At 41.1% G+C, this 27,009-nt stretch overlaps 2 protein-coding genes across 2 annotated transcripts; one reads left to right on the top strand and one right to left on the bottom strand.

Moving 5' to 3' along the window:
- Nucleotides 1-376: 376 nt before the first annotated feature.
- LOC118398296 (zinc finger and BTB domain-containing protein 12-like) lies at nucleotides 377-6,109 on the bottom strand. The gene is made up of 5 exons (XM_035793494.1): nucleotides 5,785-6,109; nucleotides 3,142-3,362; nucleotides 2,601-2,795; nucleotides 2,163-2,360; nucleotides 377-1,710 (listed from the first exon to the last, which is right to left on the bottom strand). The coding sequence occupies exons 2-5, from the start codon at nucleotides 3,343-3,345 to the stop codon at nucleotides 637-639; spliced, it is 1,671 nt and encodes a 556-aa protein (XP_035649387.1). The 5' UTR covers nucleotides 3,346-3,362; nucleotides 5,785-6,109; the 3' UTR covers nucleotides 377-636.
- A 10,946-nt stretch (nucleotides 6,110-17,055) lies between these two features.
- On the top strand, nucleotides 17,056-26,132 carry LOC118398295 (E3 ubiquitin-protein ligase RNF5-like). The gene is made up of 6 exons (XM_035793493.2): nucleotides 17,056-17,351; nucleotides 20,870-20,888; nucleotides 21,556-21,668; nucleotides 21,775-21,829; nucleotides 21,951-22,062; nucleotides 22,155-26,132. Exons 1-6 carry the CDS (start codon nucleotides 17,143-17,145, stop codon nucleotides 22,262-22,264), a joined length of 618 nt encoding a protein of 205 aa, XP_035649386.1. The 5' UTR covers nucleotides 17,056-17,142; the 3' UTR covers nucleotides 22,265-26,132.
- Nucleotides 26,133-27,009: the final 877 nt, after the last annotated feature.

Raw genomic sequence — 27,009 nt, 5'->3', positions numbered from 1 at the left:
TGGCACTGTGTCAATGTAATTCAGTGTAGACAGTTATTGTGTTATCAGTCTCATAGTTGTAGGCCTCACAGACAGTGCAGAGATCTACTTACCTTAGCATGTCTGCTGAGCACACCAAGTCACATGTATTTTCATGCACAACAGTACACAAGTGTTTCAAGTCATGAGTAAGCATGCATTGCAAATTCCTTTTTGTCCTTTGTGATGAACATGACTATGGAATGACTGAGCCTACTGTATTTTGGATCCCTCTTTAAATGAAGTGTCTTAATAGTAAGTACACGTTGTTACAAATAAGTGTGTAGCTGTAATTACACATTACAAATCAGGCTGTATGTACCAACATCCAGTGTTTAATAAGAAGCTCACCCTCTCATACACAAACTAAAATATTTTATTGGTCAGCCAGTGAGTTACAAATGAGACAGATTGAAAACTGATGTTTACACAACTCCAGTCCTCCAGAACCACGGCCGTGTAGGACATAGTTTCCCCCTTTTCCAACCCTCAAATCTGAAGGCACACTCAAAACCACTCTTTGGGCAAAAGGCACGCTTGCTTGAATAACCCCTCTTTACCTCCAACCGCAACCTGTAATGCTTAGTCAATGAGAGTACACTTTGGACAGTGTCCTTGTCAAAAGTCAAATCTGTCCTGAGTGTCTCCCTCTCCTTCCCCTGCCACTCTCTCCATCTCGGCCTGTGCCTCCAGGCTGTTCTGAGCGGTCGTCTTCCCGTGCTGCTCTTTGAGATGGCGCCGCAGTGCCGGCTTGTGGGCGAATCGTGAGTGGCAGTAGGCGCAGCAGTGGGGCCGCTCGCCGCTGTGCAGGTTCATGTGATCGCACAGCGTGGACTTCTGCGTGAATGTCTTGTCACAGAGCTGGCAGCGGTGGACTTTGGCACCGCGGTGCACGGTCATGTGGCGGTTGAGGCTGCTGGAGTGGTTGAAGTGCTTGCCGCAGCAGGGGCACACGTACAGCAAGTGGGTGGCGCGCGAGTGGACGGCCAGGTAGTGGGCAGAGGGGAAGGTCAAGCCGCATTGCTCACAAGCCACCGGCCCCGCTGTGCTGGAGGTGGAGCCTACCACTGCGACAGACTCATCCCCCGCCTCGTCACCACCTGTTGGCACAGCCGACATTCCCATATTACCCTCCCCTCCATCACCACTGGGGTCATCCGGGCTGTAGTGAACCGGCCCATTCCCATCCCGAGGCACCAGCTCCTCTCCCTGAGAGTCCTCCATCCCGTAGTCTAGCCGTGGGAGCTCGCTCCCCGAGGGGAACGCTGACCTCGTGGCTTCCTGGCTGAAGTCCAGGCCGAAGCTCTGCATCATCTCTGCCCCAGTGGGCATACGCCACGCCTCCTGGTACTGCATACCTAGAGGTCTCCTCTCCCTCTCATGGTACGAGCCACGCTTCCTCTTGAAGCCCCTCCCCCGGCCCACTTTCGGTGAGTCGGTGAGTCGCCGCCTCCAGGCGCGGAGCTCTTCCCTCTCGAAGCTGCTGATGCGGATAGCCATTTCGGCTGGGGTCACGTCGTCCCCCTCGCCCCCTCCGACACTGTCCGTATCTGGATACTGGCCCCCCTGATGGCCCTCTGTGGCTTCTTCACCGCCCTCCTCTCCCTCTCGCCTCTCTTTCATCTCCTGCTCACCCTCCATGCACTTCTGGATCATGTCATAATCGTCCCTGCACTCTTCCTCTTCCCTCGCCTGGAACAAAATTGAGACCGATTTGAGTGTGCTAGTAATCAATGTCCTAGGTTCAAATACTATTTAAAATATCTCAATTACTTTCACATACATTCTAAGTATTTATTTGTATTTGAAAGGACAAGTAGTCAAATATTTTAATGCATTTGGAAATACTAAAATACACTGACTCAAATACATTCCCATGCATTTAACCCAGGGATTTTAAAATAGTATTTGAAAATACTCTCAAATACAATTTGGTAGACTATTTGGTTTTTACAAATAACCATTAAAATACTAAACCATGTATCTTTTTTTGGGCATTGTATTTTAAATACCAAATACACATAATACTATTATGTTGATACAATACAGTTACAACTCTGCTGTTGTAGAGAGTACATGATTCTCACCCATTTATAGATTCAGAGATGGATCCACTGGTACGTTTTGTTCCTGAATCTACTTACCTTGATCTCATCCAGAGTGTAATGTTCGTTATCGTGACGTATATCTGTCGTTGTGTGCGAGTCTGTATGGTCATCAACCTGAGACTGTACAGGGCTGTGAGGCTGCAGTGAGGGGGAATGATCAGTAGAGGTCGACATAAGGGATTGACTGCTGCCACTGACTGTCACTGGCATCGAGTGACTCTCTTCTGACTTGATCTGAAAATGAGCGGATGAGAGAAAAAGAATGAAGACGAGCCGATTGAATGTTGTCACAGGTAGAACAATCTGACAGTGAACACTGCAAATCCAGCCTTTGTTGAATCACATAGTAGACTCGTATTTGCCTTCTACAACTGAAATATATGTTAACATTTTATGTTGTGATTTCCAACCAATGCTTCAATAGGGTGCCTACGACTAAACACCAATAAACACTAACCAAAATAAGTAACTAACCTTTGGTGAGCTAGGGTTCCTTGGCTGCATGTACTTGCCCAGGGCTCCACGGCACTTCTCCACAACATGCTCCATCTGCAGGTAGCTAGCGGCCGTCAGGTAATTCACTATCTCCTTGGGGCTGAACTGTAGCACACCGGTGTAGCAGGACTGGAGCAGCTCACATACCACCGAGGAGCTGTGAAGGACTGACACCTAGAGGGCAAAATAGGCCAAAAACATACCAAACAGTTATTTTGCTGTTACGTCTCAAGAGACCTTTCCTATGATCAATCGTTTAAGCCATAAGTGTCATATCCTGCAAGACTTGTGATAGTATCTACTCGACTGAACCATAATGAGGCATAGGACTGGAACCACAGCTGGCGTGATACATCTGTGATTTTCCCAGGCCAAAGATATGCCTATTAAAACAGTCTGATCATTGAAAGGTGCATGTGACAAGAAGTGTCCGGGGCTAGTATATCAGTTGAAGCTGACACAACATTTATGAAACATAACCCAAATAGTGTGTATCAAGGTGGCTTTCACTGGCATCCACCTGCAGTTCAGAGGAAGGGTTAAGCAGGAATTGGTCCCTGAGGAAGGGGGAGCAGGCAGCCAGGACCACTTTGTGTCCCCGGAATGTCTGCCTGCCGCTGGCCACGATGGTGATGTCACAGAACTGCTGCCTGGACCTCAGAGAGTTCATGCTCTTTAGCGTGGCGTCACCGTGACCTGGCAACCGGAAACACAGCACCTCCATCTTAGCTACTGTGGTGCCTATATGAGAGACATGAAGAGGACATTCTTGACATAATGCAATTATCATGTAAAATATGCAGTACCAGTCAAAGGTTTGGACACACCTACTCATTCAAGGGTTTTTCATTATTCTTCAAAGTAGCCACCCTTTGCTCTTGCACACTCTTGGCATTCTCTCCAACTTCATGAGGTAGTCACCTGGAATGCATTTCAATTAACAAGTGTGCCTTGATAATTAATCACGAAGCTGGTTGAGAGAATGCCAAGAGTGTGCAAAGCTGTCATCAAGGCAAAGGGTGGTTACTTTGAAGAATCTGTTGAACACTTTTTTTGGTTACAACATATGTGTAATTTCATAGTTTCACTATTATAATACAATGTAGAAAATAGTAAAAAAATTATAAAAACCCTTGAATGAGTAGGTGTGTCCAAACCTTTGACTGGTACTGTATGTATGTATGTATGTATGTATGTATGTATGTATACACACACACACACACACACACACACACACACACACACACACACACACACACACACACACACAATATACACTGCTCAAAAAAATAAAGGGAACACTTAAACAACACAATGTAACTCCAAGTCAATCACACTTCTGTGAAATCAAGCTGTCCACTTAGGAAGCAACACTGATTGACAATAAATTTCACATGCTGTTGTGCAAATGGAATAGACAACAGGTGGAAATTATAGGCAATTAGCAAGACACCCCCAATAAAGGAATGGTTCTGCAGGTGGTGACCACAGATCACTTCTCAGTTCCTATGCTTCCTGGCTGATATTTCGGTCAATTTTGAATGCTGCCGGCGCTTTCACTCTAGTGGTAGCATGAGACAGAGTCTACAACCCACACAAGTGGCTCAGGTAGTGCAGCTCACCCAGGATGGCACATCAATGCGAGCTGTGGCAAGAAGATTTTCTGTGTCTGTCAGCGTAGTGTCCAGAGCATGGAGGCGCTACCAGGAGACAGGCCAGTACATCAGGAGACGTGGAAGAGGCCGTAGGAGGGCAACAACCCAGCAGCAGGACCGCTACCTCCGCCTTTGTGCAAGGAGGAGCAGGAGGAGCACTGCCAGAGCCCTGCAAAATGACCTCCAGCAGGCCACAAATGTGCATGTGTCTGCTCAAACGGTCAGAAACAGACTCCATGAGGGTGGTATGAGGGCCCGACGTCCACAGGTGGGGGTTGTGCTTACAGCCCAACACCGTGCAGGACGTTTGGCATTTGCCAGAGAACACCAAGATTGGCAAATTCGCCACTGGCGCCCTGTGCTCTTCACAGATGAAAGCAGGTTCACACTGAGCATGTGACAGACATGACAGAGTCTGGAGACGCCTTGGAGAATGTTCTGCTGCCTGCAACATCCTCCAGCATGACCGGTTTGGCGGTGGGTCAGTCATGGTGTGGGGTGGCATTTCTTTGGGGGGCCGCACAGCCCTCCATGTGCTCGCCAGAGGTAGCCTGACTGCCATTAGGTACCAAGATTAGATCCTCAGACCCCTTGTGAGACCATATGCTGGTGCGGTTGGCCCTGGGTTCCTCCTAATGCAAGACAATGCTAGACCTCATGTTGCTGGAGTGTCAGCAGTTCCTGCAAGAGGAAGGCATTGATGCTATGGACTGGCCCACCCGTTCCCCAGACCTGAATCCAATTGAGCACATCTGGGACATCATGTCTCGCTCCATCCACCAAATAAATTCATTAAAAATCCTACAATGTGATTTTCTGGGGGTTCTCATTTTGTCTGTCATAGTTGAAGTGTACCTATGATGAAAAGTACAGGCCTCATCTTTTTAAGTGGGAGAACTTGCACAATTGGTGGCTGACTAAATAGTAGTTTGCCCCACTGTATATTGTAGCACCTGGGGCAACCTAAGGGAAACTTAGGTTGTACAAGAGGCATGTTTACTTTTCTTTAAAAAGTAAAAGCACAGCTTCCATATCTCGTGTTGACAATCAACATTCCCTGTGATTCTGAACTGATGGTCATGTTAGACAGAGAAGGTCAAGTCATTGTTCACTTGTTTTTTTTTTCACGTCAAGCAGGTCACAACGTGTAACTGAAATCAGGCATATGATATGGCTCTCTAAAACAAAGTAAACAATCAAGCTACTAACGTTACTAGCCTAGGTTGAAGATAACCATTAACGTTATATATTTTTCGACCTCGCTACATACTACTGCTAACGTTACTAGCTAGATAGTTAGCACTAGCAGCATGTGCTTAGGTCAATTGTGAAGGTTGTACATTTCGCCAACGTTATTGTGTATCCAACCCCTTTCGTAGCTACCCAGCTAACTTAGTAGTACCGAGCTAGCTTGTTGCCCCCTGGTCCCAGCCAGGCCAATGTCAACTAAGCTAGCCACAAGACCCCTTGCATTAAATTCGACATTAGCTAGTTTAGTGTTTCCTTACCTGCTATTACTGTAGATATCTTTTATATCTCCTTAATATATGTTTTGTTGTGGAGTAACTAGGCACCCATTCGTTGTATGTTAGCCAACACGCTAGAGAGCCAGCTAGTATGTTTACTTTGTTTAACTAGCTAACGTTAGCATGTTTTCAACGGTCGTCACTAGTTACCAAAGGCACTAAGTCATAAACCCCGCCTACACGATCTTCTTAAAAATGTATATTAAAACCTAACCTTAACCACACTGCTAACTTTATGCATAACATAAAAATAAGCCCCACTCCCTCCCCATTTTTTATTTTTATGAATTTGATCATTTAGCTAGCGATTTTTTTTACGTGGGTGGACCATCACTTCCCCTGACAACAGCTTGCCAGTCATTTTTTAAAGGGAAAGACACAAAAAGGAAAATCTGAAAACTTTGCTACAGTTGAAGTCGGACGTTTACATACATACACCTTAGCCAAATACATTTAAACTCAGTTTCACAATTCCTGACATTTAATCATGTTAAAAAGTCCCTGCCTTAGGTCAGTTAGGACCACCTCTTTATTTTAAGAATGTGAAATGTCTGAATAATAGTAGAGATAATGATTTATTTCAGCTTTTATTTCTTTCATAGCATTCCCAGTGGGTCAGAAATATACATACACTCAATTAGTATTTGGTAGCATTGCCATTAAATTGTTTAACTTGGGTCAATTGTTTCAGGTAGCCTTCCACAAGCTTCCCACAATAAGTTGGGTGAATTTTGGCCCATTCCTCCTGACAGAGGTGGTGTAACTGAGTCAGGTTTGTAGGCCTCCTTGCTCATACATGCTTTTTCAGTTCTGTCAACAAATGTTCTATTGGATTGAGGTCAGGGCTTTGTGATGGCCATTCCAATACCTTGACTTTGTTGTCCTTAAGTCATTTTGCCACAACTTTGGAAGTATGCTTGGGGTCATTGTCCATTAGGAAGACCCATTTGCGACCTAGCTTTAACTTCCTGACTGATGTCTTGAGATGTTGCTTCAAGATATTCACATAATTTCTCTTCCTCATGAAGCCATCTATTTTGTGAAGTGCACCAGTCCCTCCTGCGGAAAAGCACCCCCACAACATGATGCTGCCACCCCCGTGCTTCACGGTTGGGACAGTGTTCTTTGGCTTGCAAGCCTCCCCCTTTTTCCTCCAAACATAACGATGGTCATTATGGCCAACCAGTTCTATTTTTGTTTCATCAGACCAGAGGACATTTCTCCAAAAAGTACGATCTTTGTCCCCATGTGCATTTGCCAACCGTAGTCTGGCATTTTTATGGCGGTTTTGGAGCAGTGGCTTCTTCCCTGCTGAGCTGTCTTTCAGGGTATGTCGATATAGGACTTGTTTAACTGTGGATATAGATACTTTTGTACCTGTTTCCTCCAGCATCTTCACAAGGTCTTGTTCTGGGATTGATTTACACTTTCCGCACCAAAGTACATTCATCTCTAGGAGACAGAACGCGTCTCCTTCCTGAGCGGTATGACAGCTGCGTGGTCCCATGGTATTTATACTTGCGTACTATTGTTTGTACAGATGAACGTGGTACCTGCAGGCATTTAGAAATTGCTCCCAATGATGAACCAGATTTGTGGAGGTCATCACATTTTTTTTCATGAGGTTATTGCTGATTTCTTTTGATTTCCCCATGATGTCAAGCAAAGAGGCACTGAGTTTGAAGGTAGACCTTGAAATACATCCACAGGTACACCTCAAATTGACTACAATTATGTCAATTAGCCTATCAGAAGCTTCTAAAGCCATGACATCATTTTCAGGAATTTTCCAAGCTATTTAAAGGCACAGTGAACTTAGTGTATGTAAAATTCTGACAAAGTAGATGTCCTAACCGACTTTCCAAAACGATAGTTTGTTAACAAGACATTTCTGGAGTGGTTGAAAAATGAGTTTTAATGACTCCAACATAAGTGTATGTAAACTTCTGACTTCAACTGTAGCTGTTTTGGATAAGAGCGTCTGCTAAATGACTTAAATGTAAATGTAAATGTAATCAACCTAAAGTGAGCCACATCTTTATCCTCATTATACAGTGAGTTATATATACAGATATCTTCATGTACATTGATCTGGTACTGGAAATCCCTGTATATAGTTCAATTCTTATGTATTTTAATTATCTTTCTTTCGTTAGGGACAGTTCAACAATTACTGGGGTGTGGGGGCTGGTACAAAATAGGGGAGGTTTGTCAAACTTATTTTTTGCTTTGGGGAGGGTTGTGTCTTTTTTTATTGGGTAGAGGAGGGTAGTGCATTGTTTCTCTGATTTACATTCGCCATTTTACAGGTTTTACTATATAATATCTTCTTATAGCCACATTCCTCATCTGCTTGCAATTGCCTATCCTGTCCATTGCCACAGGAAGTAGGGGTGCTGAGGTTGCTGCAGCACAGGTCCTGTATTAGAGGGCCGATATATCCAGGTGATTCTGCAACTTCGGGCACTTACATTTACATTTTACATTTAAGTCATTTAGCAGACGCTCTTATCCAGAGCGACTTACAAATTGGTGCATTCACCTTATGACCTCCAGTGGAACAGCCACTTTACAATAGTGCATCTAAATCTTTTAGGGGGGTGAGAAGGATTACTTATCCTATCCTAGGTATTCCTTAAAGAGGTGGGGTTTCAGGTGTCACTTTGGCCCTGCAGGCTTTCAGAAATTAACTTATTTGGGAACGGGGGGCAGTATTGAGTAGCTTGGATGAATAAGGTGCCCAGAGTAAACTGCCTGCTACTAATGCCCAGAAGCTAAGATATGCATATTATTAGTATTAGATTTGGATAGAAAACACTCTGAAGTTTCTAAAACTGTTTGAATTATGTATGTGAGTATAACAGAACTCCTATGGCAGGCAAAAACCTGAAAAAAATCCAACCAGGGAGGGGGAAATCTGAGGTTTGTAGTTTTTCAAGTGATTGCCTTTCCAATATACAGTGTAAATGGGGTCATATTGCACTTCCTAAGGTTTCCACTAGATGTCAACAGTCTTTAGAACGTTGTTTCTGGCTTCTACTATGAAGGGGGAGCGAATAAGAGCTTTTTGAATCAGGGGTCTGGCAGAATGCCATGAGCTAAGTCACGCGTGCGGCCGTGAGTACGAGCTCCATTCCTTTTCATTTCTAAAGACAAAGAAATTGAAACATTATTGAAGATTTATGATAAAAACATCCTAAAGATTGATCCTATACATTGTTTGACAAGTTTCTACGAAATGTAATTAAACTTTTTTTACTTTTCGTCTGGACTTAGTGCCTGCGCCTTGTGCATTTTGGATTACTGGACTAAATGTGCGAACAAAAAAGAGGCATTTGGACATAAATATGAACTTAATCTAACATTTATTGTCTAACATGGAGACCTGGGAGTGCCATCAGATGAAGATCATCAAAGGTAAGTGATTAATTTTAACGCTATTTCTGTCTTTTGTGACACCTCTCCTTGGTTGGAAATTGGCCTTATGGTTTTCTGTGGCTAGGCGCTGACCTAACATAATCGCAAGGTGTGCTTTCGCCGTATTTTATAATTTTAGAAATCAGACACTGTGGCTGGATTAACAAGAAGTTTATCTTTAAACTGGTCTCCAGTAGACTACCTGCACATGTTCATCCACTCCACTCGAATATAATTCCAGCATCCAAAATCCTCACCGGCCATTAGATTAATGGAAAGAGACTTCTGTTACAAAACACTAAAAAGTTGAATGACATTCTGAGATTTTTTCTTTGATACTGAGTAGGGAGGTAGGTATTTTCTTTTTGTCGAGATTGAAAAAGCAAACCATGATGATAATGGTTAATGGTGCTAAATAGATCATTCAAACCATTTCCAATGCACATTTTGAATTTTGTGGATATGCACCATTCCCTGACAAATTCTGAATCCAGATGTGCCTTTTAGACATTAATGATATTGGGATTATTCCAAATATTACACATGGGCATTTCCTTTGGCCGGAAATGCACTAATTCAATATCCTGAGATATGTGACATCCTTTTCCTCTGTTCTTGTTGACAAATACTGACTGTATACATCGCATATGTGTTTTCTAAGCACATTCAAGATAGAAAGCTACATTGATTCCATATATGCTTCTCTTGGCTGAGGTCCATATGCAGATCTTGATATGCTGAAAACAAGGACAATTTCTGGTGCATTTCTGAGTTTTCAGCACGTGCTCAATAATTGGACAAATATGAAATCCATATTTTTCTTTCATGCACAAATTCTTTTTGGATTCCAACCAGATATCATACATGGTATGGCCGGATATTGACTCATTAGATATACTGAGATAGGCCTATGTGAACATCTTAATTTCACTACAGATGACAAATACTGACCGTAGGCTTACATAGTGTATTTTCTCAGCACATACAATGCATATGCTCATGACTGAGGTCCATATCAGGATCTTGATGTGCTAAATTAGGAACATTTCAGATGTGGATTTGAATTGAGGACATGCTCAAATTCAAAAACAGATATTAAATCCATATAATTCTTTCAGATTTTGGCGATCATTTGTGAATTCCCTCTGGATAAAGAAGGTTGTGTTCCAACTGTCCTCTTTTAATTTGGGGCTGTAAATGGTGTGGTCAAACTGACAACAGGAGAAACAAATAAGTGAGAATCATTTCAGAAAATACCTCAATAAAGTAAACGGTAAAGTGAGTAGCTAATTTTAAATGTTTCATTTATCTTAGTAACTACAATCAAGAACGTTAGCTCATTTAGCCAGCAGCCAGTAGAGCTAGCTAGCTAGACTTGATAGAGGGGTAATGTTAAAAGCTAACTGGTAACCTAGATAGCTAGCTAACAAATAACAAAATAGCCATCCCTTCAGGGAAAACATTGTTACCCTCTATAGAGTCTCAAGGTGTCAGCTAACGTTTGAAAAAGTTTAGGCGTATTTTGAATTACTGGTTAATATCGGATTTCCGCAGCCGATGAAAGACCTTTAATAAACAGGTCAACATTCACAAGGCCGCAGGGCCAGACGGATTACCAGGACGTGTACTCCAAGCATGCTCTGACCAACTGGCATGTGTCTTCTCTGACATTTTTTTGCATGTAATACCAACATGTTTCAAGCAGACCACCAAGTCTCTGTGCCCAAGAACACTAAGGTAACCTGCCTAAATGACTACCGACCCATAGCACTCACGTCTGTAGCCATAAAGTGCTTTGAAAGGCTGGTAATGGCTCACATCAACACCATTATCCCAGAAACCCAAGACCCTCTCCAATTTGCATACCGCCCCAACAGATCCACAGATGATGCAATGTAATGCAATCTCTATTGCACTCCACACTGCCCTTTACATTTACATTTACATTTAAGTCATTTAGCAGACGCTCTTATCCAGAGCGACTTACAAATTGGTGCATTCACCTTATGACATCCAGTGGAACAGCCACTTTACAATAGTGCATCTAAATCTTTTAAGGGGGGGGTGAGAAGGATTACTTTATCCTATCCTAGGTATTCCTTAAAGAGGTGGGGTTTCAGGTGTCTCCGGAAGGTGGTGATTGACTCCGCTGTCCTGGCGTCGTGAGGGAGTTTGTTCCACCATTGGGGAGCCAGAGCAGCGAACAGTTTTGACTGGGCTGAGCGGGAACTGTACTTCCTCAGTGGTAGGGAGGCGAGCAGGCCAGAGGTGGACTTAAATTCACACAGGACACTGGATAAGACAGGAGAAATACTCCAGATATAACAGACTGACCCTAGCCACCTGACACATAAACTACTTCAGCATAAATATTTAGACTTATACACTTGAAACAAATAGCCAAACCGACAACTGCAGCCATTACTAGTGCCTCCCCGCTATCAAATCAACATCTAAATCAAATTAAACGCAGCCGAACGTGATCAGAAATCTCAACTAGCAAGCAAGTCGCAGCAATGAAGACTTGAGTGCGTGCGCGGTCAAGCAAGTCGCAACAATGAAGAATTGAGTGCGTGCGCCTCCACGCGAAAGGGGGGGATTCTTGCAGTGGTGAGCTTTTCGACACGTTAAAGGTTCTACTGCTTGATCTCCTGTTCCTCTTTTAGAATATTAGTATAGTAGTGTAGTGCTTAAGCTTCATATTGTAGCGACCCGCACAGACAGCTGTGTGTTATGTGTTAGGCTAGGAGGTGGTTGTGTTGTACTGACCAGTACCCGGTGTTCGCGGGGTCCGACATGTCAATCAACCTGCTGTCTGCCAATCACAGGAATGCCTGGAATGTTCTGATGCCGGGCATCCTGGTGGTTGGCGGAGTGGCGTGGAGGGGGGTTGGGCAGGGGGGTGGAGCATTGGAAGTTAAGACCAGGTTCAGCCTTTGTTCTCTCTCTCTTACGTCTGGGCTTCACAAGAGAAGGTCACGATTGGCTTGTGGGTTATCTGTCATCTATTTGGCGTGTGCTACGGCCCAAACAGTAGCCTGTGTAAAGTTGGTTTAATAAACCGTCAATTCGCAAACTCAAGCCTCTGTCTGGACAATTGTTCATTTATGATCTAGTCAGGTCATTACAATATAGTATGCAGATAGGCAGAAACTGCTTCTCCAATAGAAAATCCCCGATCACACTTGTAGGCGATGTCATTGCGACGCCTGTCAGCTAAACTCGTGCAGAACAGGAACGACATTGAAAGCGTGTCAGTTTGTCACTTTCATGAGTTCTGAGTATTAACAGGTCAACTTCTTAAGACATTGGTTCGAATCTAAGTTGTGCCTTTAGATTTCGAGAAAATTAACAACAAATTAATAATTTTTCACTTCGCTCATTGACTTCTCAAACCCCAGCAAGGTCTGTTTCGCTCTGACTTTACACGGTTATTGTTCTATTTAGTTATTAATACTTATTTCCAAAAAAGGTCTTAGGAACGTTTATATGTAAAACATTTTGTTATTAAATTATTCTATGATCAGTTTTCATATGTACTTAAAATAGTAGATACCCTTTTATTTAAATTATTATTTGTTGTTTTATTTCTCAGAATAGTTCCTGATTACACTAAAGAGGGCTTTTAGTCTCTCTTACTACAATAACCCTTTGTTTGGTCTTGAACATAATTTCCAGTTGAGTTGAATTTCAAAGCCAAATAACGTTTAGCTCAAAGGTTATGGAATAAGCTATTTTCACTTTAAATTGACTTAAATGGTGCAGATCTCAATTCCTTGTCGTTTACGTTCACTGCTCCTACGTCTTTGACTCATCCTACTAGAGTTTATACTTTTATATAATCTTTATTGTTTTGTCTTTGTCTATATTATCTCTTAATGCTAGGGGGTTACGAAACAATGTGAAGCGCAAGGCCTTGTTTTTATTTGCTAAACAATTTCGAACAGATGTTTGCTTTTTTTCAAGAGTCTCACTCAATTTTGGCTGATGCCAATTTCTGGATGTCACAGTGGGGCGACGATATTTGGCTCTCCCGTGGATCTGAACGCTCTGCTGGTGTCACTACAATGAAAAATACCTTTGGTGGTAATATTCTACACTCGGAATGTGACCCCTTTGGTCACTTTATTGTCTTGTGATCAGTTACAATGACATTACGCTCATTACTGTAAACTTCTACGGGTACAACACCAAACATGAGAATGATGAGTTGCTTGAATCTATAGAGAAACGTATACTTCATTGGTTATCTAAATTTTCCAATTCGTTATTATTTATAGGAGGGGACTTTAACATTACAATAGATAATTCAACTGATAGATGGCCCCCAGGTAGGCCAACCAATCAGAATTTAACTTTTAATACTTTTAAACTTTTTATGGAAAAGTTTGATCTTACTGATATATGGAGAGAGAGGTTTCTGGACGAAATATGTATGTGTATGTATGTATGTATGATCATTCATTTGGAGTAACAAAACAGGTTTCAGACAATCCAGAATAGATTTTTGGCTTATATCCAAATGTATTGATGGTGAGTGTGTTACTACAAATATTTGTACTACTCCCCTCACAGACCATAGAGCTATTTACATTGATATCAAAATATTTCCCCCTGATACGAACCTTAGTAGAGCATCCTACTGGAAGCTAAATAGCTCATTATTAAATAATTCTATAGTTAAATTTGAGGTTAAAGATCTGCTCTCACACTTTTGGGAAAGGGCTTGTGAAGAAAAATCTTATTGCAAGAACTGGGAGCTCTTTATATTTGAGGTTTCCAAATATCTTAGAAAATATGGTAGTAATCTTGCTAAGACCAGAAGAGCTAAGGAGGAAAAGGTTATCATTAAGATAACTTCCCTTTCTCAGAGGTCCCCAGCCGACCTCTTGGGGGAGGAGAAGATGGAACTAATTGAGTTACAAAATAAACTGGATAATATATATAAATTAAAAGCAGAATGAGCCTTTATTAGATCTAGGAAAAATGGATTGAGGAGGGAGAACAGAATTCATCCTATTTCTTTAGACTTGAGAAATGTCACTCTAAAAATAACACTATCCATAAGTTAAACATTGATGGTGTTATTACAGATGACCAAAAATTAATCGCTAAACACTGTAGAAATGTTTACAGAAAATTGTATAACTCAACGTACTGTCAGGAATCCACAGATATGTTTTTTAACTCACTGAATAATGTTCACTCTATCAGTGATATACAGTTTGATGAACCCATCAAAGTTGAAGAGATTATAGAGTCTATCAAACATCTAAAGAACAATAAATCAACAGGTGTTGATGGAATTACATTAGAATTTTACAAATGATTTTCTGAACAAGTAGCTCCCTTCCTATTTGAAGTATTTTCAGAGAGTATTAAAAACTATGTTCTCCCTCCTACAATGAGTCAGTGGTTAATAATACTGATACCTAAGCCTAAAAAAAGAAGTGCTGCTCATCGATAACTGGTGTCCAATTTGTCTTCTTAATAATGACTATACGATATTAGCCTTACTACTTGCAAAAAGAATTAAAGAAGTACTGGATGCAATCATTGATGAAACACAGTCTGGCTTCATGAGGAACAGACATATTTCTAACAATGTCAGACTAGTATTAGACGTACTTGACTCCTCAGACCTAATAACTGAGGATAGCTTCATATTATTATTATTATTTTTTATAAAGCATTTGACACAGTAGAGCATCAGTTTCTCTTCCACTCCCTTGAGAGACTTGGCTTTGGGGATTTTTTTCTGTAAGGCTATTAAGACTCTCTATGCACATGGTAACAGCTCTATCAAATTGAAATATGGCACCTCACCTAGATTTGAGTTAAAGAGAGGAATTAGGCAAGGTTGTCCTATCTCTCCGTACCTGTTTTTATTAATCACCCAACTTCTTGCAAATTCTTTAAATAATAGTCATGTACAAGGTATTTCCATAGCTGGTAAAGAAATTATTATAAGCCAGCTGGCTGACGATACTACACTTTTTCTGAAAGACGCTAACAAAATTCCCATATCGATCAATGTGATTACAATCCTTTTCCAAAGCGTCTGGTCTATATCTTAACATTAATAAATGTGAACTCATAGCTGTCAAAGATTGTGTGACACCTTCATATTATGGTATTCCAGTAAAAGAAGAACTTACATATTTAGGCATAACCATTACAAAGGATCAGAAGTCTAGAGGCTTACTAAATTTTAACCCTCTTATTAAAAAACCCCAGAAGAAACTAAATCAATGGCTACAGAGGGACTTATCTTTAAAAGGTAGAGTCCTAATAACCAAGGCTGAAGGTATCTCTAGACTAACATATGGTGCTCTATCTTTATATTTTGACAGTAAAATAAGCAAGGAGATAGACCAGATGCTTTTCAACTTTCTTTGGAGGAACCATACCCATTACATTAGGAAAATTGTTGTAATGAACACTTATGAGAATGGTGGACTGAATTTTCTGGACTTTACTACTTTAAATAATACTTTTAAGATCAATTGGATAAAACAATTCCTAAGAAGACCCACTTCTATCTGGAATTTTATTCCTCATCATATCTTCTCTACTTTTGATCGCCTTAACTTCATGTTGTTTTGCAATTATAATATTGACAAAGTTCCAGTGAAACTTTCTGCTTTTCATCGGCAGGTTTTCTTGTCATGGTCCTTAATTTATAAACACAATTTTTCTCCACACAGATATTATATATGGAATAATCGGGATATATTGTATAAAAATACCTCTCTATTTTTAGAATATTGGTTCCGAAATAATATCCTATTGGTGAGCCAACTGGTAAATGCAGAGGGTATTTTACTCAGTTATGAATAATTCTTATCACTTTACAAGGTCCCTGTAACACCTAAAGATTTTGCAATTGTTTTAGATGCCATTCCCTCAGGTGTTGCTATGTTATTCAGGAACATGTCAAGACCTGACCCTCAGAGCCTACCTTCTATTGACCCTGTTGACTCATCAGTAGGAAAGATTTGTTTCTCTTTTGGTCCATTCAACAACAGAGCTATACGATCCTTGTTTCAGCAGGATGTTGTATCTATCTATACCTTATGTCATGCCTTATTGGAATGGATTTATTGATAATATCTGTTGAAAAAAAGTTTGGATGTTGCCACACATATACCTACTTGTTAAGAAAATTAAGGAAGTTTCCTTTAAAATGATTCATGAATATTATCCTGAATAAGTTTAAGAAAAACATCAACTCAAATTGCTCCTTTTGTAATGACCACCCAGAAACAGTTTTGCATATTTTTTGGCATTGTATGCATGTAAGAAAACTGTGGCAAGACATCAGTAGGTTTATAATTTAACACATTTATGAAGATTTTACACTATTGTGGAGAGATGTACTGTTTGGATTCTTTACATACAATAGAAATAAGCGGAAACATTTGTATGTAATTCATTTCATTATTCTTTTGGCCAAATTGCATATACACAAATGTACATTTACAAACAGAAAACCACATTTTCGTACCCTACAAAAAGAAATTGAACTGTATTTTAAGACGGTTAAATGCTCTACTAACAAAAAAAAGCTGTTAGAATTGTAAGTATGTGTATGTCCCGGTGGTAATTGTGTAGGTCCTTGTGTAATTGTAATGTGATATTGTATCCCTTAGCTCTATTGTCCATTGTTTTTAATCTGTGTATGCTTGTGTTCCCTCATGTGCTTTATGTATTGATTTGTTGTTAATAAAAATACAATTAAAATAAATAAATAACATGTCTGTTTCGCAAGTGTTCCCGGAAGTCGCGGTTTGGAAAACGCTGTGCTTTTTAAACTCCTCCCAGTTGTTTCTTCTTTTTTTTACGGAAACGGAAGGGGTGGTACATGTAAAGTGAAATCTCGAAGCTAGCTGCCCGAGTTATTAATTTTTTCAGTAAACAATTATGGCGGCCGCGGATCCCTGGTCCTCGAGTCATGGCAGGCCCACAAGCAGAGGAGAGTTCCCGGCTGGTGAGAGCAGCAATGAGCGCGATGGCCCGGGAGGAAGCGGCGGAGAGGGAGAATCCGAGCCAGATCGGTCAACATTCGAATGCAACATTTGTTTGGACACAGCAAGGGACGCTGTCATCAGCTTGTGCGGGCACTTGTTCTGGTACGAGCCGTGGTATACTTTCGATCAATCGCGAGTAATAGGGAATGTTGTTGCATTCTAACAGCTTACTTACATACATAGCCAGCGGGCATTGCCTTGTTTACCTTTTAAAAATTTTCCGTTAGCTAACTTATATGCAATAACAAGCGGGTTGTTTTTGTCGGATCACACCCATACGTCGAAGACAAATGCTTGCACAATGTTTGTGTGTATATAGTTAAATGTTAACAAGCAAGATGGCTAACTTGAAGTCGAGCGAGTACATCTACTAGATGACGTTAATCATGGATGAGTGTTGGTTGGCTGAGTCTCATACATTGGCCAACCCAACCCATCGAAATAAAGTGCATTTGACTGATATGTTCCTCAACTTTACAACATTGATTCACACATTTGATTAACATTAACTCAATTTAGCTAGGTAAGTTAATGGTTGTACGATCTCGCTACCTGGCTTAAGTTGGCTACGTTGCGTTGGCGGTAGCCCTTGATCATGACTTTCAGCTCCATTACACACTGTTTGAGGTTTTAGACTGTGATTCTGTATAGCACTTTGACATAGGCTGACGTAAAAGGGGCTTTATAAATAAATGTGATTGATTTGAAGAGTCATTGGGCGAAGGCTTATTCTGTATGGGTTCGTTTTGTTTTAATAAAGAGCCCAGACGCTCGGTCTGAACATTAACACGAATCGCTTGCCTTACGGTTTTGGAAGCATAAGGACCTTAATCATTCATATCAGCGACAAATAAATGTTTTTAATTGATACACACCTTTTAATAAGGTTCCCACGATACTACATTTTTATGTTGCAGCGCTTGTTTATGGAAAAGATACGGAAGACAGTGGACTGACTACCTGTGCTAATTAGCGATCTGCGTCTCTGAACATGTTAACTAAAAAAATGGAAGCCGCAAACATGTTGTCACTGAAAATACTGTCAGCTGCAACTGTTTTTTATATTTGTGAAATCTTTTTGATGTCATATGAAAGTAAAGGGATTTATGTTTCTAGAACCGTACCGCAATTTAGAATCAATAGTAGTTGGCTGTTTTGGCTTCCGGAGCCAATTCGCTAGTCTGAATACCAATATTTTTAGCTAACGTGCCACTCCGTGTCATTGTCACATGATATGGAGTACATTGAGTGGATTAGCTAAAGAGACTGGTACCCATCCTACCAATTCGCCTTTAAACAGAACATGTAAGGTCCTTGGACTAAGGCTCTTTTTAGGTCATTATTGAGCTATTCTGGACGTAACCTAATTGGCTAGCTATCAGCATCTTGCCAAAATCATTATTGTGCAACTTGATTCATGCCCCCTTTCAGTTGCACAAGCTACAGCAAAAATGTATCGATCTGATGTTTGCAATGTGACAGTGAATGTCTCGCTTGCGCACACCTGCTTGCTGCATGGAGAGCAGTCAGTGGTTGAGCCTCTGCATTGGGTTAATAACTATTACACACTCTGTTATAGGCAATGGATAACTTTAGTGACCCTCACTCATTCACTAAACATTAATTGATTCTACCAAGAACACATCTTCTCTAGCTTAGATACTAGCCAACATTGACACGTGAATCATATATTACAAAAAGCAGGCAATGGCCTTCAAGGTTCTGCAAAGTAGCCTACCTGGTTAAATAAAGGTGAAATACATTTTTTTTAAACGTTGATGAGCAATGAAACTTGATGGAACACACATTCCTGAACTGTTCTCAATAAAAAAATGTAACTATCTATTTCATGTACATTATTCATGCAAAGAGGAATAGTGTTAATCTCGATTTCCTTTAGAAAATGGTATCATTTAGTGAGAAATTATTTGGAGATTCATGTCTCACTTATACTAAAGTCCACTTGAATACCCCTATCCCCGTTGAGGGTGAAAGGCTTAAGCTTCCAATAGCTGATATTGAGCCCCCATGTGGGAGATAAGGAAGTCTCCTTCCCTAGCGCCAAAGCCTATATTTGAATGTAACAATATAGCTGGAGAGTAAGAGTGGTCACATTTTCTGCAGAGCAGACACTCATTTGACGACAGGAGCATCTCAGTCTGAAGAGGCTCCTCTCCTCTTCTTCGTCAGCGTTGGCCTGAAAACCCATGCTAGTTGGAAACAAGCATGTATGGTGGATGCTTACAGAAATGTGTTTTTCGCTGACCACATCCACATTTCAAATGAAAGGTTGGAGATGGGAATTCCACTAATCTTGAGATTTCTTCTCTATTGTCCTTTATTATGGGAAGGCAAGTCCTCTCTTCTTGGTGTAAACATTCTGTTGGTTAATACTAAGCTCCCCTTAGACTCTGTGTACATTTTCAGAATTTTACCAGGACAATGTTTTTCTAAAATTGGAGTATAGAATAAAATGTTACACAGCCCTAAAACTTCAAATCTTGACAGGCTGGTGTTTGAACAAGTTAGGCTGTACTGAAGAATGGAAATGTATATTTGGATGTTTGACACTTCTCAATAGAGGGCTCATTTCATTGTTGAAACTCCAGTCTTGTCCATGCACTAAAATATTGCAGTGAACTGACGGTGACTAATCATTTGATGTAAAAGGGTATCTGAAGACTGCATTAGGCTAGATTTCCCTGGCAAATAATGTCTCCATCTAATTTAGCCTACTTAGCGCAGGTAGCTAGACTAGAGTACACACTTCACCTGTCTCCCACAGATCTAATCTGCGTCGCTGCTTTCTTTCCACTGGTGCCTAAATAAGTTCTTCACCTGACTAAACTCTTAAAACCCTCCCAGAACCATGGTTACTGCCCAGCTCTACAAATGCTGTATATGCTCCATAGAGCCACAAACCAGTTTCAGAATGCAAATGTATGGCACGCTTTTAGCCCATGTATTGTCACCATAGAGAAGGGGCAGCTCCATTTCACCATTGTCGTAGGGGCTTCGGTTGTTCTCTTCTATTTCTATGGTTGTCACGTTCACGATAGTCCTCTTTGTAACCATGGTTTTTGGAACCAACAATGCCGCGCTATGTTACATCTACCATCCTGCTGTCCCACAATGCAGCAATCTGGCCAGTAACGAGGTGTGATGGTGCTAACGAGCGATGACAGATGGAGCTAATTAAAACTAACGATGGGGAGCCGGGATAATTTTAATCACTCGCATCGTTAAGGTCAGAACAGGGTAACCAGATGCACCCTGGAGGGGCCTACTGGGAAAACAAGGCAAATATGGATTCCAAAATCTAGCCCACTAACTAGTCCTATGGGAGAATCTCAATTGCATACTCCTCGTGTCGTCTCTTCTCGCCTCGAAGCCAATTGGAGGAGAAGGTCAGAGGAGAGGGACCTCTGACTTTATCATTCATTGTGTTTTGAAAAGGAGACGAGGAGAGCGGAAGCGAGGAGTATGCAATTGAGAATCACCCCGTGTGTCAATTCCGACTCAATTAAGTAGGCCCTTAGGAGGTTCCTCCAAATGTCACCAGGTTTCTAGGCGATGCCATAATACCCACTTTAACCTTGTTCTCCTTCTCTCTTTCACAGCTGGCCCTGCCTTCATCAAGTAAGTATTCCATTTAAAGGTGTTATCTTTAGTTTCACAGTACTGGTAAATATTAGCTACACTTTTCCTACTGGTTGAAACCAGCCCTCGATCCCTGTCCCATGACATGACCTGAGACCAAACTTGGTCAGTCAGCTGATTTAGTGCAGCTTGTTGATAATGTTCTTAATGTCACATTCATTACACCAGTGTTTACTGTCAACCCCCTTTTGTCCTCAAGGTGCTTTAGATTATAGCACAAGCTGTACATGCATCGCACCATGATTAGTTTTGCATATCCTTCTCCTTTATTGTCGAAGAACAAGTCAATGTTTTTCTTTCATTAGTTACTGAGCTAACGCTGTTGATAGTGTCAACGCTAGTGCCTTGTGTACCCAGCTGTCGTACTTGCTCTATTGCTCAAAACTCTCTTATATTGATGACACACAAAGTGCAAAGTATAATTTGGAATTATTTTGCCGCTTTTTATTTGATGAAATAATTCTATGAAAGTATATTTATTTAGTCGTTTTACATAACACACTATATCTCATAGATCTACCCTGTGTGTTGCACATTGTAGTAAGTCAGTGCATGCCAATAGACTGACAGTATTGAACAGACAGTAAAGTATGGCTTCTGTCTCAGTCATGTGATCTCTCTTTCCCTCCCCTTCTCTGTGGTGCAGTGGTTGGAGACACGGCCCAGCCAACAGCAGTGTCCTGTGTGTAAAGCAGGCATCGGCAGAGAGAAAGTCATCCCCCTCTACGGCAGAGGGAGCTCCAGCCAAGAGGACCCCAGGTACTGTGTGTGTGTGTGTGTGTGTGTGTGTGTGTTTTGAGCGTGCATAGTTGTACACATGTGACACTGAGAAACTGCATTGGTTAACTGGTGTTTCATCTTCCAGGTTGAAAACCCCGCCTCGGCCTCAGGGACAGAGAACGGAGCCAGAGAGCAGAGGGGTGAGGCCTCTTCATCACTTACATTTTAATTAGTTTAATATGGCATTTATTGCATGGTTCTTTGCGTGTTCACTCTATTTGTAATGAGTGACCACTATTCTGCTCTTTCCTCTTCTTGCAGCCGTTCCAGGGGTTTGGGGACACTGGCTTCCACATGTCCTTTGGGATCGGTGCATTCCCATTCGGCTTCTTCACCACAGTCTTCAACACCAATGACCCCTTCCACAGAGCAGGTACACACAAACAGACACCCACACAACCATAATGTATTCCTTGACACAATGGCTTTTGGCTGATCATTGCAATGCTATCACTGTTCCCCCAGACGCATATGCAGCCGATCACCAAGGCAACCCTGACAACGGCAACAACTGGCAGGACTCTCTCTTCCTGTTCGTGGCCATCTTCTTGTTCTTCTGGCTGCTGACTGTGTGAGGGAGAAGATGGCTAGAAGGTGGAAAAGGAGAGGTGTAGGGATGGGGGAGTGTGTGTGTGTGTGTATATATATATATATATATATGCTTATACACACACATCAAAGCATCAGGAACGACCAACTTTCTTGCTCAGTAGTGACTGGGAGACTTTAGACTATAGATGGGTGGTGGTGGGATGACTGTCAGTTTACTCTTAGCAAGTGATATCTAATGCAGCAAACAAATGAGTCAAATATATGTCTACCCCCCACAAAATGATTTATGAGATTAATTTGGTTAGGGAGAGTACACTGAGAGACCACTCTGTGGTGGTGGTGGATGATACCCAAACGTGAGGGTGAGTGAAGCGAAGTCAATCTATCCACCTTCCTCTGCATTTGTACATAAATACACCACACACACACACACAGTGGATACCCGGGTTGAGGTGTGGGGGCTGACTTTTTAGGGATGGGACTGGTGTATAGACTGGAATCAGTGTTGAGAGAAATGGTTGGATTGAGTTAATTGTAAATTAGGGGAGTATGACAATAATCACTAAGTAACTATGTGGTTAACATAGAGATACAGTTGAAGTCGGAAGTTAAAATACACCTTAGCCAAATCAATTTAAACTCAGTTTCACAATTCCTGATATTTAATCCTAGTAAAAATTCCCTGTCTTGGGTCAGTTAGGATCACCACTTTATTTTAAGAATGTGAAATGTCAGAATAATAGTAGGGCAAAGGATTTATTTCAGCTTTTTATTTCTTTCATCACATTCCCAGTGGGTCAGACGTTTACATACACTCAATTAGTATTTGGTAACATTGCCTTTAAATTGTTTAACTTCTGTGAAACATTTCGGGGTACCCTTCCACAAGCTTCCCACAATAAATTGGGTGAATTTTGGCCCATTCCTCCTGACAGAGCTGGAGTAACAGAGTCAGGTTTGTAGGCCTCCTTGCTTGCACACACTTTTTCAGTTCTGCCCACAAATTTTCTATGGGATTGAGGTCAGGGCTTTGTGATGGCCATTCCAATACCTTGACTTTGTTGTCCTTAAGCCATTTCTCCACAACTTTGGAAGTATGCTTTGGGTCATTGTTCATTAGGAAGACGCATTTGCGACCAATCTTTAACTTCCTGACTGATGTCTTGAGATGTTGCTTCAATATATCCACATAATTTTCCTGCCTCATGATGCCATCTATTTTGTGAAGTGCACCAGTCCCACCTGCAGCAAAGCATCCCCACAACATGATGCTGCCATCCCTGCGCTTCACGGTTGGGATGGTGTTCTTCGGCTTGCAAGCCTCCCCCTTTTTCCACCAAACATAACAATGGTCATTATAGCCAAACAGTTAATTTTTTTATTTAATCAGACTAGAGGACAATTCTCAAAAAATTACAATCTTTTTCGCCATTTGCAGTTGTAATCCATAGTCTGGCTTTTTTATGGCAGTTTTGAGCAGTGGCTTCTTCCTTGCTGAGCGACCTTTCAGGTTATGTCGATATAGGACTCGTTTTACTGTAGATACTTTTGTACCTGTTTCCTCCAGCATCTTCACAAGGTCCTTTGCTGTTGTTCTGGGATAATTTGCACTTTTCGCACCAAAGTACGTTCATCTTTAGGAGACCGAATGCATCTCCTTCCTGAGCGGTATGACAGCTGCGTGGTCCCATGGTGCTTATACTTGTGTACTATTGTTTGTACAGATGAACGTGGTACCATCAGGCATTTGGAAATTGCTCCCAAGAATGAACCAAACTTGTGGAGGTCATCAAACTTTTTTCTTAGGTCTTGGCTGATTTCTTTTCATTTCCCATGATGTCAAGCAAAGAGGAACGGAGTTTGAAGGCCCTGAAATACATCCACAGGTACACCTCCAATTTACTATGATGTCAATTAGCCTATCAGAAGCTTCTCAAGCCATGACATCCTTTTCTGGAATTTTCCAAGCTGTTTAAAGGCACAGTCAACTTAGTGTATGTGAACTTCTAACCCACTGGAATTGTGATGCAATGAGTTTAGTGAAATAATTGAAAATAATTGTTGACAAAAAATTACATATCATGCACAAAGTAAATGTCCTAACCAACTTGCCAAAACTATAGTTTGTTAACAAGAAATTTGTGGAGTGGTTGAAAAATTATTTTTAATTACTCCAACCTAAGTGTATGTAAACGTTCGACTTCAACTGTACTTAGACAAAATGGAATACAAAAATTGCCCTTTGAAGGAATTTCAGGTTTAGGCTATTCCCCAAATATTAGAGCTTGTTTGAGTTAAGGGAGGGTGAGAATGGGATTATAACCTGATACAATAAAAAAACAATGTTTTGTTGCTATAGACACTTTTATTTCCAGGCCAAAGAGCGATGTATCACCGTCAAGTACGATTTTTGGGAAAATGTATTTGAATATTCCTGATTACAATTTAACTGATTCAATTTTTGTCTGTAGATTTTAGGAACATAATTTATGAATATTTTTTAGGATGGTCTACAGACTGGTACAATAACAACTTTGTATATTCTCTTAACAAACTGCCATTGCACTGTGAAGTCATAAGAGAAGACAGACCTAATAATGTGGACACGTTATGAGTTCTTTGTCAAATGTTAACAGTCTAACACTATTGTAAAGAGTCATGAGGATAGTGTACGGGAAGGCTGGAGTGAGCAGTATTGTGTACAGTTGTGCTCTGGAGAATTTGCCACATGAGTAAATACTGTATGACGTCACAGTATTCTCTGGGGACAGTTAGTGGAACATTTTTAAATCTACAAATCAAAATGATCTGGAACACAACACAGAATCCTTTTCATCTGGATGAAATGTACTAAAAACCTGTCCTTGGGGGCTTGTAGCTGGGCACAGTGCTACAAAGGAAAAGATGGCAGCAGAGTCACGTTCATTAAGGCACAACATAGCAAACCTTTTGCAAAATAAAACAAGTGTTTATTGGACAAATTCAGATTGTACCTGTTTCACTGTTTTGTACAGTTTACTTCCGTTTTGTGCCTACTGAACATGACCCAGGTGCAGAAGTCAATACAGTGTTTGTCAGATCCTTTTTGACTTAAGTCAGAATGAGTATTTGATATCTGCAACTAAAATACATTTCATGCGATGAGCAACATGAACTGTGCCCAATGTGACGACATGGACTATTATAATTGTAAGATTTCAATGTGTTTCTCCTGATTCTAAGTGTTTGTGTGTCTGTCTGTATATACATTTGTATATATGAATATTGTAAAGGCTGTTTTTACGTGTTTTCCGAATGACCAGCCATGGCAATGTGTCAATATGTGAGATGGTTCGAGTTTAACCTGGCCAGCATGTCATGATGTAGCAGAGTCCCCCTCTTCCACTCAGTGAAAGACAAGTTACATTTCTGTACTCGTACCGGTATATGAGCCAACCAGAAGCGAGTGAGCAGTGTATGAAAAGGAAACAGTAACTCCCATTTCACCCTACCCATTTCATTTTGATACAACTCCTGTGAAGTCTATGAAATGGGTTGAAGATCAAGAGTGTCCAGGAACTCTGTAGCACCTTACCAAACAGCACCAGCCCAATAACATCCATGCAACGGGTTGAGTAAAGGAAGGGCTATGGGGGGCACGAAGTGATGAGAAGGTGGTCTTTCTTGTGATGTACCGTTGGAGGGGCTAAGTAATTTCGTACATATCACTGTCTGATCAAGCTAGGCATTTGTATTCTGAGTCTTTTGTGACACAAAAAAAGATGGAAATGACATTTGTTTTGCAAGTCTTTTGCTAGACGACACAGTGAGACATTGTGCAAAACCGAATGGTCACGGAGCTGTGGAAATGTTTTCCTGCACTCTGAATAAATAGTTGTTTAATACATTTAATGTAGCCTGTGTTGTCTAAGTTCTTTGTGCACACTTATGAAGTTGAAATGTGTATTAACTGTCCAAATATGCTGAATTTTGAAAGGCAAATCGGTGAGACAGATCCATTCAAACACAAAGCATACAATTATTTTGAACACATAAATGCAACATGGAACAACTTCAAAGATTTTACTGAGTTACAGTTCATATAAGGAAATCAGTCAATTGAAATCAATTAATAAGGCCCTAATCTATGGATTTCATATGACTCGGAATACAGATATGCATTTGTTGGTCACAAATACCTTCTTTTTTTAAATCTGAAAACCCACTGTTCCCATGACTGGTTAACTGCCTTGCTCAGGGGTCGAACAACATATTTTTACCTTGTCAGCTCGGGGATTTGATCCAACAACCTTTCGGCCCAACACTCCTACCATTTCCCTCATGCAGCGCGGCATCTCATTCGCATAGAGTTGATCAGGCTGTTCATTGTAGAATGTTGTCCCACTCCTCTTCAAATGCTTTGCAAAGTTGCTGGGTATTGGTGGGAACTGGAACATGGTGTCGATCCAGAGCATCCCAAACATGTTCAATGGGTGACATGTTTGTTGAGTATGCAGGCCATGGAAGAACTGTGACATTTTCAGCTTCCAGGAATTGTGTACAGATCCTTGCGACATGGGGCCGTGCATTATCATGCTGAAACATGAGGTGATGGTGGCAGATGAATGGCTCGACAATGGGCCTTAGGATCTCATCACGGAATCTCTGCATTAAAATTACCATTGATAAAATGCAATTGTGTTCGTTGTCCATAGCGTATGCCTGCCCATACCATAACCGCACCGCCACGATGGGGCACTCTGTTCACAACGTTGACATCAGTAAAACC

The sequence above is a fragment of the Oncorhynchus keta genome, chromosome 19 (assembly GCF_023373465.1).
Source record: "Oncorhynchus keta strain PuntledgeMale-10-30-2019 chromosome 19, Oket_V2, whole genome shotgun sequence".
Classification (NCBI taxonomy): Eukaryota; Metazoa; Chordata; class Actinopteri; order Salmoniformes; family Salmonidae; genus Oncorhynchus; species Oncorhynchus keta.
The sequence above is the reverse complement of the archived record's forward strand: the minus strand, read 5'-3'. Positions and strand labels throughout refer to the sequence as shown.